General features: G+C 35.5%; 2 protein-coding genes, 1 long non-coding RNA gene and 1 pseudogene across 3 annotated transcripts; 3 read left to right on the top strand and 1 right to left on the bottom strand.

Moving 5' to 3' along the window:
- Positions 1 to 302: 302 nt before the first annotated feature.
- Positions 303 to 1,039, bottom strand: LOC110727479. Its single transcript, XR_002512550.1, has 2 exons — positions 857 to 1,039; positions 303 to 751 (listed from the first exon to the last, which is right to left on the bottom strand). It is a non-coding gene; the product is annotated as an uncharacterized LOC110727479 (long non-coding RNA).
- Positions 1,040 to 1,547: 508 nt separating this feature from the next.
- On the top strand, positions 1,548 to 3,196 carry LOC110727478 (late embryogenesis abundant protein 47-like). The gene is made up of 2 exons (XM_021907034.1): positions 1,548 to 2,132; positions 2,758 to 3,196. Exons 1-2 carry the CDS (start codon positions 1,887 to 1,889, stop codon positions 2,950 to 2,952), a joined length of 441 nt encoding a protein of 146 aa, XP_021762726.1. The 5' UTR covers positions 1,548 to 1,886; the 3' UTR covers positions 2,953 to 3,196.
- A 1,508-nt stretch (positions 3,197 to 4,704) lies between these two features.
- Positions 4,705 to 6,404, top strand: LOC110727420 (late embryogenesis abundant protein D-34-like). Its single transcript, XM_021906984.1, has 3 exons — positions 4,705 to 5,108; positions 5,491 to 5,793; positions 5,950 to 6,404. Exons 1-3 carry the CDS (start codon positions 4,797 to 4,799, stop codon positions 6,112 to 6,114), a joined length of 780 nt encoding a protein of 259 aa, XP_021762676.1. The 5' UTR covers positions 4,705 to 4,796; the 3' UTR covers positions 6,115 to 6,404.
- Positions 6,405 to 8,211: 1,807 nt separating this feature from the next.
- Positions 8,212 to 9,961, top strand: LOC110727421 (annotated as a pseudogene).
- The last annotated feature ends 1,829 nt before the right edge of the window (positions 9,962 to 11,790 follow it).

The raw sequence follows: 11,790 nt of genomic DNA on the forward strand, positions 1-11,790 counted from the left end.
TCATTTTGAGGGGAATTTTAAGTTGAATAATGAGATGGAGATGAATGTTGTTCACTTTCTTGAGGTTGAGATATAGTTTGTTCATTTTGTGTTGGATGTGGAAGAGAAGTTGGAGTAGGATTCTTTTTAGCAAAAAAGCTAGTAATGTTTTGCATTTCATTTGGAATGCGTTTTCTCTTCATTCTGAAATTACAAGACTAAAATTAACAAACTAATAACTAACAAGCTAATAAACACCCTAACTACTGTTCTCCGTGTAATAACAGTTTAAACAATTTACAGCAACAATCACAAGAAAAAACTTAAGAATGATTTAAGGTTTATGTAACCACAATTCAGACACAATGTTTTACAATTCCTGAATCCGCCTAGTCTATACGAAACTTCCAGCCGAATATGCGACTAGCACCAGTGCACCACTAACCAGTCCACACTGTAATCTAATTATAAATTTATAATCCTCCTTACACTAATAGCTGTCTTATACAATGTCCGGCATCACATAAAATAATAAGTTCAATTTAACAGTCAAAACACAAATAATGCAAATTCAATGAACATTCATCGTATATACTAATTTTAAGCAACAAGTAATGCAAATTTGATCAGAAATTCACACAAAAAAAAAAGAATAAATTGATGATTACCTTGCCAGAAGACGGCAGACGCTGATTGAGGCGAGTAGGCGGAGCAGCAGGGCCAGCACTGGAGGCGACGAGGCGTGAGCCGATGAGCGAAGAGGAAGCGTTAACTACAAATCAACCAAAGTTTAAACCAAAGTTTAATAAAATTAACTAATCAGACTGAATTAAATTGAAGATAAGAAATTAAAAATAAAAATTAGAAATCAACTTACTAGTGAATTAGCAATTGCGTCGAAGCGATTGCGAAGAGGCGAAGAGCAGTGAGTCAGTGACCACGAAGACGGAGCAGGAAAGCATCAAGCAGGAAAGCAGCAGAGGCAGAGCAGGCGACTGGAGGGTGGCTGGGTGGAGGCAGTCTGGTGAAGATGAAGCGAAGAGGAAGTCAAGAGGCGAAGAGGGAAGAGAAGCTGAGGAGGCAGTGGGCTAGGGCTTGAGGAAGTGTCGGGAAGTTAGATTTTTTTTTATATTTTATTTTTTTAAAAAAAAACTTAAAATTTTTTTTGGGCCCTGGTGAGTCATTTGACCTACCAGGCACAAGGCCCAGTCCGCCACTGACGGTGCAAGATGAACCCGCCCGGGGCCCCTCTGAATCCTGGATCTCCTCGACACCAGAAATTCCCGGTGCCAGTTGCTTACTTAGCAAAGTTTGAAATTGGTTGTTATAGCATTCAGTTTCAGACATTTTTGGACTTGAAATGAAAAGTGGCCGAGGTTCATCCCATAGACTCCATGACACATCGGGAAGTCATTCGGGTGGTTGAAATCATCTACTTTGCCTTTAAAATGTCAATCTAGTCATTTACGTTACATGATTCCTTTAATTAACTCAAGGACATCATTGGTTTTTGTATGACTAAATAGTGATCTTATATGGTTCCAAATAATTTACTACTTCCGTTACTATTTATTTACAATGATTAGATATTTTTTACTCAAATTTAATATTAAATTGTTTCAAATAATTTAAAACCGAGGTGATAATAGAAAAGGTTATTTGAAAAAAAAAAACGAAAAAAAATAATGCCATTAAGCAATTGGGGGAGTGATAAAAGTGGACACTTGTAAACCTGTAACATTCCAGAGACCACACTTGTCAAGTCCTAGTAAACCCCAACATAAACCACATTTCCTAAAACCTGATTTGTCTACGTTTAAATCATCAATAAAAACTCAAACTTAAAACTCCCCATTTTGTAGCCAATTATCACGGAATTCCGATTACTTGTTAAAAATTAAAAAGAAATGGCAAACGAAGAACCAAGAGCGGCGATAACAATAGGAGAAGCGCTAGAAGTGGTTGCCACAATCGTCGGAAATAAACCCATCGACGACAGCGATGCCGCCGCCATACAAGCCGCCGAGATGAGGGCCACCGGCGCCACCAGTCCTCCTATTGATGGTATCGGCTTTCAAGCGCAATCTGCTGCTATGGTCAATGCCAGAAGAATTTATGATGAGGAGAAAACTACTCTTGCTGAAGTTATTGGGGTTTGTCTTTCTTTACCATACTTTTATTATTTGATTTAGTTAATTATTGCAATTTGTTATTTTTTAATTAGGTTTATTTGGGGTTTTAGTTTTCTTGTTATTTGATCTGTTATAATGTTTCGATTTGTCATTTGTGGGAGTTTATGGGTTAGATCTAAATTTGAAGTTCTTGTCAATTATTAACACTAGAAATTATTTAGAGCAATGATGTAGACGGGATTATAGCACAATATTATTAACGGCCACTATAACCTGATAATAGGGATTTTTCCGGAGACACAAAAGACAACGTCGTAGACGGAATTTAAGAGTTGCATCATCGGTCACTATAAACGTAATAGGGCAATAAAAGGATTTAAGTTGAATAAAATACTCATGGGATCAAAGAGTTGAAAATTATATAGATTGGAAACCGGAATTTGGGATTTAGGTTGTGAATACTCCCTTTGTTTCGAATATATGGAGGGAATTGTGATTAGATTTACGAATGCTTGAGCTATTCTTAGTGATTTGAAGAGAATATTAAATGATACAACTTTTATCTTTGATTTGATTAGAATGAGTACAAAATTATGTGGCAAAATTTGGATCTATGTACTAAATCTTGGGGTTGTTTTATGTGTAGGATGCAACTGAGAAGTTAGAGAGTGACAAGCCAGTGACAGTGAGGGATGCAGAGAAGGTCAGAGCAGCGGAGCTGCAAGGGGATGTGGACGGCCTCGAAAGCGATCATACAGACGCTCCTAAGGAATCGGTGACTCCCGGAGGTGTTGCTGAGGCATTAGCCACTGCTGCTAATATTAATCAACCTCCTTCCTAAGCCAACTTGTTTGTAGTTCTCTTACTTATGTTCTTACATGTACATGGTTTGAAGTCTTCTTCCATTGTTTTTGTTCTTAAAAATCCTCTGTTTTTTTGTTTTTGTTTCGGAGTTACATTGGTGGAGGGGTTTTAATGTTCTTGAGTGTCTTCAATTTGTTATCAAGGTGTTATCTTGAAACGCAATTTCCTTGAGATAGTTGCACTATATATACATGTGTATTGACCATGGTATGGTTTTTGTACGACTAGTGATCAAATAACAAGTGAACCGTTAAACAACGCTTCCATTTTACAGAACATCGCTCCCTTTTTGATATGGAAGGACGATATTGTCTTTTGTGTAAGTTGTAGTATATAATGGTATAATATCATTCCGGACACCTCCACTTACTATCACGTGGTAAAAAAAATTCCTGACCTCACCACATTCGATCCAACACCAAAAATCCGATTTTTTTTAAAAAAAAAAAATTTATTAAGCTTTAGCGATGGGTTTATGGGTTTAGAACGATGGATGACGACTATGGTCGTACATCGGAGGCATCGTCAGAGTATTCTATAAGTCCTCATACTTTTTTTTTATCTTTCGAAATAAAAACATCCGCCTAAGGTGAATCCGCTCAAAATATCCGGATTCACCAAGGTAGATCCGGAAATTTAAGGCGGATCTCCACATCCGCCGAGAATTTCTGGATCCACCTAGGAAGATTCGGAAATTCTAGGAGGATCGTTTTTTTTTTGATTTTTTTTAATTGATTAATTAATCAAATTTATTAATGTAATTTTTGTATTATTATTATAATTTTTATTGTGATTATTATTAATTTTGTGATAAATTGAGTAATTAGTATTAGTATTATTGTTGTTGTGATCAATGTTGTAATTATTTGCTTATGTTGTTATTATTTGTTGATATTATTTGCTCATTTAATCTCTCTAAAAAAAAAATCAAATTAAGTAAAATTTGAAAATATTTTTTTTTTTTAAAAAAAGTTGAGTTTCGCCTGAAAATTCCGAAAGTACCAAAGAGGATCTGGAATTTCAGGCGGGTCCATCACCGAACATCCGGAAATTTAAGGCGGATGGGTGGATCTGCTTGAAAATTTCGGATCCTCCTTGATACTTCCGGAATTTTCAGGCGGAACTCCATTTTTTTTTTTTTTTTACATAATTTGATTTTTTTTAGAGAGATGAATTGAGAGTGAAGTGAGTTGTGATTTCAGAAATGAGTGTTGTGAGTGTCGTGAGTATTTATTTACGAGGGGTAAATATGAAAGTTCATATAAAAAATACGAGCGGTGCCTAGTAAAATGAAAGTGACGTTTAACAACCCCCAATAACAAGCATAGAGTTTGATTTTTTCAACTTATCATATACTCCATACGAAGTATATAAATATGGACATTGTTGGTATTGTAACGTGAGAACTTCTGTAAGGACAATTTGTAAAAGCCTAAAAGAGCTATTGAGTTCAATAACAAAAAATTACTTACAAAAGTAAAAATTAAGTGAATAGAATGCATCATACTATTAACATGTTTTAAAGTCGCCGGATAAGTTTTAATGTACTAATCTACATTATCCTATGACTTAGGCCATCTCTATCCTCCATACAGACAACGTGCGCGCCTCCATGGCATGTGTCACGCTAGCATGTCAACCTTAGCTCCCGAATCTCCACATCATGCTATGTTCACCGTTTAATACTTCGATACTGCTACTACGTATATACTATATAGACATGAAACACATAAAACTAATTACAACATATAAAACAATTAGAAATAAAACAATCTTAATCATCAAGTTAAAACCGAAGTAAAGAGCATATAATTAAACAGCATGTCTAAAGAACAAGAACAACAGCAGCAGCCTATTAAGTATGGGGATGTTTTCTTGGTGTCTGAGAAGATTGCTAATAAGCCCATTGCACCACTAGACGCTGCTGCTATGCAGTCTGCTGAGAACCAAGTCATGGGTCAATCCCAAAAAGGTGGCCCGGCTTCCCTTATGCAGGCAGCCGCGGCCAAGAATGTTCGAGCCGGAGTTACCCCTCACGGTACAGCCTCCGATGTTGGGACAAACCTAGGCATGAATGTTACTGAGACCATAGTTGATGGTCAGCGTTTCATTACCCAGTCTATTGGTGACCAGGTATTTCTAATTTTTTTTTTTTACTTTGTTCAATGATAATACATTAATACTCTCATATATAACAATGTTAAATGCGATTATGTATTAAGTTATTCTTCGTTACACGAGCATATGCTAAGTTACAAAAATAAATATATTTTGTTGAATCTATTGTAGGATCACAAGTCCAATCTATACCCCTAATGGTACTCTTAAAAAAGGGAAATCCTAGCTAGAGTATCATATATGGTTTATTGGAGAAAGGGATATATATGTAATTGGTCAGGACTATAGATGACGTGATAGTAATCAGGCAGGAGTTGTAGAGTTGAACAAGGAAGTAGTTTACCATTGAAATCCTTTACATTGATTGATGCATAAAACGGATATGATATACATACAGGTCATAGTGAGGTGTGCAAACCCAAATCCAAACCCAACCGCGGACAAGATGGTGGCTCCACCATCAGCAGTGGACAGTGATGCAGTGACCATAGGAGAAGCCCTGGAGACATCTGCAATATCTGCAGGAGACAAACCCATAACCCAAACTGATGCTGCTGCCATTCAGGCTGCCGAAATGCGGGTCACAGGCCGCGGCAACACTCCCCCTGGTGGCCTTGGAGCAGAGGCCCAATCTGCTGCCACTAGGAATGAACAAATCATGTCTTATGAAAACAAGATCACTCTTGGAGATGTTCTTACAGTAACTATTTCTAACTGTCATTTGTTTCCTGTTTAATAAGCGGATTATAACATAATATACATTTGGAAGTAGATGCATACTATTTTGCTTTATAGTATAGGTGTGATAATAGTTCATTTTTTGGATGATTGATAAAAACTTTGTTACATGTTATAGGATGCAGCAACTAGATTGTCAGATGATAAACCAGTAACTATTCAAGATGCAGAAAGGGTGATAGCAGCAGAGGTGAGAAACGACCCAAATTTGGCAACCAACCTTGGGGGAGTCGGCGAATCTGTGGCCGTAGCAGCAAGGATGAACCAACAAAAGTTGAAGTAGTAACTCAGTAACTTAAGCATTATAAAAGAAGTTATGCACATAACACAGTAGTGTACGTATGCCTCGTATCATACACAAGTATCGTAAACTATGTAAAACAAGTTCAATTCAGTAGATTGGTAAGCTTTTTGAGCTGTGCAAAATAGCTGCAAACTACTCAATAAGTAATTAATTGTAAGTCTCTTTCAGCTGTTTACCAATGTGTGATTGTACCATGTATAATCCTTTAGACCTTCCTGTGTTTTTGAGATGATTTACATTTTACGTTGTATGGCTCCTTACCAAGTTTTCATATAAAGAGTGACAAAAACGGCGATAATTGCTTCATTCATTTTTCAGGAGTAATCACTAAAGGCTTATTGGCATGTTATTGTGCCAACAACATTATTAATTAATATATGTAATTTCTATAAAAATATATCAAATGTTTAGGCTAGATATCTTATTGAGGTACATTGTTCAAAGTTTGGTCAATTACAAGCTCAAAGGAGGTTCTATATTATAACCAATTGGTTATGATTATGAGTACCGCATGGGGCAAATCACAAGTGAATTACAACGGGATTTCAATAACTTCAATTCATGCCCATACTTTCCTCCTTTTCAAAACCCATGGTCATTGGTCAACTATCAATTGTTACCTAACTAACATAAAACTCTTATCCAATCTCTATGTTGTACCTCCTTCCTCTAAATTCTCCCATTATGCCTTGAGGAAATGCTATGCAAAAACTACTCCTACCCTAGCTTTCCTTAATTTTCTTTTCTTTCTATATACTCTTGTGTGATCTTCAGTGAATATATATATTATACCTTATCCAGTTATCTCTCACAATGTTTTTGTTTCACGAGTCAGACACTTGAAAGTAAGGGAAAAAGGTTAGCTATAATTATTTTATTTAGTACCATCAAAACAATTAGGATACAGCACCGAGTTAGAATCAATACACATCATATTGACACTTGCCCGACATACTAGACTAGGTGTCCAAATTATACAATAGTTCCCTACTTCCCCTTACACCAAAAAAATATATGAAATAATTAATAATAAAAAAAAGTGTGGACAAATGTCACAAATTTATGAGCGAAGTTACATACAAAATCAGCATATAAAAAGGCTGAAGCATGACTAAAAAAAAAAAGTGTGAATCCATAAAATTAATGAAGTAGTTGTGAAAATGGCTTCAGAAGGGAATGAACAGCAAAGAGGCCCAATCCAAGAAGTGGGAGATGAAGCGAAAAAGGCCATGAATGTGAAAGTTGAAGCATCATTATCGGCTGAGAAACCAGGTGCAAGTGTAAGGCAAGATGAAGCTGCCTGCAATAATAAAACTGGAGGAGAGAGAAAAAGAGAGAGTAGAAGTTGGGCTAGTGTTGTAAACCAAAGTGTTGAAGATGAGGTGTTCCCTTATTCTACTAGTACCTTTTGAATACCTTGCTTCTTCCATTTCTGCCCTTTTTCTTTAGGAATAATGGTTGTATGATTTTGTGGATTGAGTAGAGTTTGGAATTTTGTTTCATCTATAATAACTTTTTTTAGTGTATGCCGGAACGATTATTATGTTACATACTTAATCTGTTTTTATCTACTTGTAAGTTGTAAACCTGTAACACATCATTTTGATAGTTCAACACGTTAATACTTAAAATTGTTCAATAATCTTGTAATCATGTATAATACTACTTCGTATAATATAAAAGAGAATATACTACCTTCTTTCGTAAAACATTAACATGAGTATATTCTAGTAAGAATAATATGTGGCCGATAAAGCAAATTTGGATGAGTGTAGATACATGATAGCTTATAACAGTAGCTTCACTTGTCAATTACTAACCTCTTCCTAGTGTCCACGATTGTAAGGCAAAATAAGCCACGAATTCTCTTAATTATGTGTTAATTGTTATTTATTTAGAATTTTCATCATCAATTACAAAACAATGGCCCAAGAACAGCCCAAAGAGAAGTACGTGGGCCTGATCACCAATAGCCCATCAAGTACGAACGTTAACGTTACAGGTGTTGTATTTTTTTTTAAAAATAATTATTTTAGAAAAGAAAACATTACTCCGTATTTTTAAGAAAGGAAAAAAAAAAAAACTTTTTTGTGTTTGAAGAATAGAAAAGAAAACATTTGCTTGCACTTTTCTCGGCAATTTATTAGAAGCGTAATTAAAGCTAAGATATCAAAATTTTAGAACACTTGCATAAATTTGTTTCTAACGTATGATTTAAATTGATCACCCCTTAATAATATTGATCTCTTCCTTTTGTTTTTGCATACAATTTTATGGTAAGGTCCTACACATTAAGGGAGCAGTTTGTGTTTACATGATGACCGAAGAGCAACACCCACCAGAAGTAATGGGTCCATATGAAGAGCCTATCAAATACGGCGACGTGTTCATTGTATCGGGCCAAGTTGCGAATAAGCCCATCTTACCGGAAGATGCCGCTGCCATGGAGGCCGGCGAGCGTAGTTATGGGCCAAAGCCCACTTTTTGGCCCAGCATCCGTTATGCAATCCGCCGCCTCTATTAATGTGCAATCGGGATATTGTGACCCGGATTCAAATCCGATCCATGAAGGGGTTCAGGTGACAGAGTCCGATATAAATGGAATTCGAATCATCACGGAATCTGTTAGTGACGAGGTTCTCTTCCTTAAACTTTTTAATTATACCACGTAACATTTTTTAATTAGACATTGAGACGAATTTTAAACTTGATCTATAGTCTGAATGAATTGGGCCAATTATTAGTAGGTTATGGGCTAGAGGTCTAAATTACTCCATATGTTTTTAACAAAATATTGCTACCAGATATAGTACCTTTTTCATAAGGGACCAAAATATAACCTTATCTTAAGATTTTGGTCCAAGTTGTGCTAGTTTATCTAAAGAATTGATTGCTAGGATAGTGAAATGTTTGATAAATTGCATAAACAGGTAGTAGGGCAATATGTTGAGCCAAACTTTACCGGACCGAGTGCGACTTCTCCAGCGGAACAAGCCCAAGAGAGGGAGTCAGTCACAATTGGTGAAGCCTTAGAGGCTGTGGCACTTTCAGCTGGTGACCACCCCGTTGATAAGGCCGATGCAGCAGCTATAGAGGCTGCCGAGAAGAGAGCTCTTGGCGTCGACACCATGCCACACGGAGGCCTCGCTGAGGAGGCTTACAATGCAGCCGCTTGGAATGCTAAAACGTTGGGATATGAATTTAGGACTACTATGGATGACATCCTTAGGGTACGTACCGCAATTTTATATATGGCTGAAAATAATGATCTTGTTTCTTTTTTGGTGAATTTAATTTGAAGTTAACTAGCTATCAATTAATTAATTTATATACTATGATTATTTGAATACAAAAATGTAGGATGCTAGTGATAAATTGTCACATGATAAGCCTGTAACGCATGAAGATGCCAAAGAAATATTAGAAGCTGAGGCCAAGAATGATCCAGCCAATGCTATTACTGCTGGTGGAGTGGGTGAGATGATGTCTGCAGCTGCAAGTTTAAATATTCCCAAATCCTAGGAATAAATACATAGTGTTGCGTCATTAGATGCTATAAATATATTTATGTCGTGTTACAACACAAATTAAATACAAAAGCATCATACATTCGGGTGTACCTGCACCTATAATGGACACTACTCTCATCATACATTCCGTGTACATATATTGATTTTAATCTGCCAAGATGATTCCTAAGTGTATATATATAATATAAAATGCTAGTGAGCCTTACTTTCATTGTGTTCGGTTTTGGTGTGTGTTGTTACTCTCATATAAGCTAGCATCAATGCTTGGAACTTATTAGCCAATTTTTATGGTTGATGTGGGACATATATCATATATTTATACACTGGAAAATGTTTCTTTTGCCCCACTTGAATGTATATGTTTTATCTACTATTCCAAAAATATTTACTGCTCATAAAGAGACAATATATTATGACAGATTTTTGATACATACAAGAAAATATCATCACAAGAGAAAAACGAATCAGTCCTGAATAGTTAGTTGGATTGATTTCTCATATCGTAGGTCCATTATAGAGAAGAGTCCAAGTTCAAAAAATTGTTCGTGCGTGTGATAAAATTGAAGAAGCTAAGCTTGGTCGTAACTACGAAGTATGTAGTACAGACCAAGCGGAACTCAAATGTGTCGTATTAGCTAGGCCGAGTCAAGCCGAGTTGCCCTTGACCACAAATACGAAGTATAGGTGTACATAAAGTGATCTAGAGATTCCTACATACTACGATTAGTAACTACTTCAAGTGACAACACTATGTTCTATATATATGTGTATCTTGAAAAATAGCTAGCATAATCTATCTACATATATGATCATGATCAACACCTAACATGAATTTGTTGGATTGGAACTAAAACATGGGTGATGAACAGAATCAAGCAACGTAAATTAAAATCTATGAATAATCAGTGTATGTAAAAAAACCCAATTAGCCAAGAAGTGATAGACTTTAAATTTTTTATAAAGTTGAGGGACTCTCATAATCTATTATACGAGCCAGACACTTGAAAGCAAGAGAGGGATAAGAGATCCTCACCCGACTTGTAATTACACTTTTGTATATATACATACCAAGTATGTGGAAAAACTAAATAAGAGCATTAATTAATATATATGTGTAACATTGAACGTTCAACCATGCATTATAATTGAAGAAAACAGCCAAAATCATTCATGTATATATGACTGATGTCTGACCTTATTAAATATAAAAAATACAAGACAACTAAGGATGTTGGGATCCCACTGTGTACGTTTCCAAACAAAAAACAAAATCCACAATGCACTAAGACAATATGCTCTGAATCTTCGTGCGTTCATCAATAATACATAGTTTTGCTGTCTCTACTGCTCTACATAGCAGACGAACCTCTGTATCTCAATGTCTGTTACTACAACTATTATTATACTCCTTTAATAAACTTTATAATATATGCAACTATATATATATATATATATATATTCAATTAGCTAGGGTAATAATCGCCTCGCTTTTGAGCTATGTTATTTGGCCTAATCACTCCATAATTGGATGCTTAATCATATTAGCTAACCTCCATAGTTTAGGTAGTTTCCGTACACCCTCCTAACTAATTAGTTGGAGAGGTTGTTGTTCTTTAAAATTTTCAACGTGCGGTCTTACGATATTTAATGTAGTGTGAAATATCAAATGAATGATGATATAGGAATACATGACCATATTGATTGTTACATTACTCATGATTTAACAAGAAAATAAATAATGTAAAGGATAGTTCCTAACGACGGTGTATGTGATTATGTTGGGCATGCAAATCTAAAATGTGTATATACATGAAGCTTCATCATGATAATCGAATCCTTGTAATATTTTTGATATTGGTGCGTGGAGCCACTATAGTTAATTGCTAGTTTGAATAGAAATCAATCTTGGAACTTGCATATACTCTTATCTATCCCTATCCCTTTAAAGTAGTAAACCTCGTGATTTGATCTTGCGAAATGACTTAATTGTCAACTTTAACTGTTAATATTTGTCACTTACTTGTAATGAATAAACAATAGAAACAAAATCTAAAATTTATGTACTTTAGTTCCTTTGTTTGTTTCATATTTTTACTGCATTCTATCGTCAATATAAATATGTACT

Source organism: Chenopodium quinoa, unplaced genomic scaffold, assembly GCF_001683475.1.
Source record: "Chenopodium quinoa cultivar QQ74 unplaced genomic scaffold, ASM168347v1, whole genome shotgun sequence".
Lineage (NCBI taxonomy): Eukaryota > Viridiplantae > Streptophyta > Magnoliopsida > Caryophyllales > Amaranthaceae > Chenopodium > Chenopodium quinoa.

Coding starts and splice junctions, on each gene's coding strand:
- LOC110727420 (XM_021906984.1), top strand. CDS start 4,797: ATGTCTAAAGAACAAGAACAACAGCAGCAGCCTATTAAGTATGGGGAT. Junction 5,109..5,490: donor CCCAGTCTATTGGTGACCAG/GTATTTCTAATT, acceptor ATATACATACAG/GTCATAGTGAGGTGTGCAAA. Junction 5,794..5,949: donor CTCTTGGAGATGTTCTTACA/GTAACTATTTCT, acceptor TACATGTTATAG/GATGCAGCAACTAGATTGTC.
- LOC110727478 (XM_021907034.1), top strand. CDS start 1,887: ATGGCAAACGAAGAACCAAGAGCGGCGATAACAATAGGAGAAGCGCTA. Junction 2,133..2,757: donor CTCTTGCTGAAGTTATTGGG/GTTTGTCTTTCT, acceptor TTTTATGTGTAG/GATGCAACTGAGAAGTTAGA.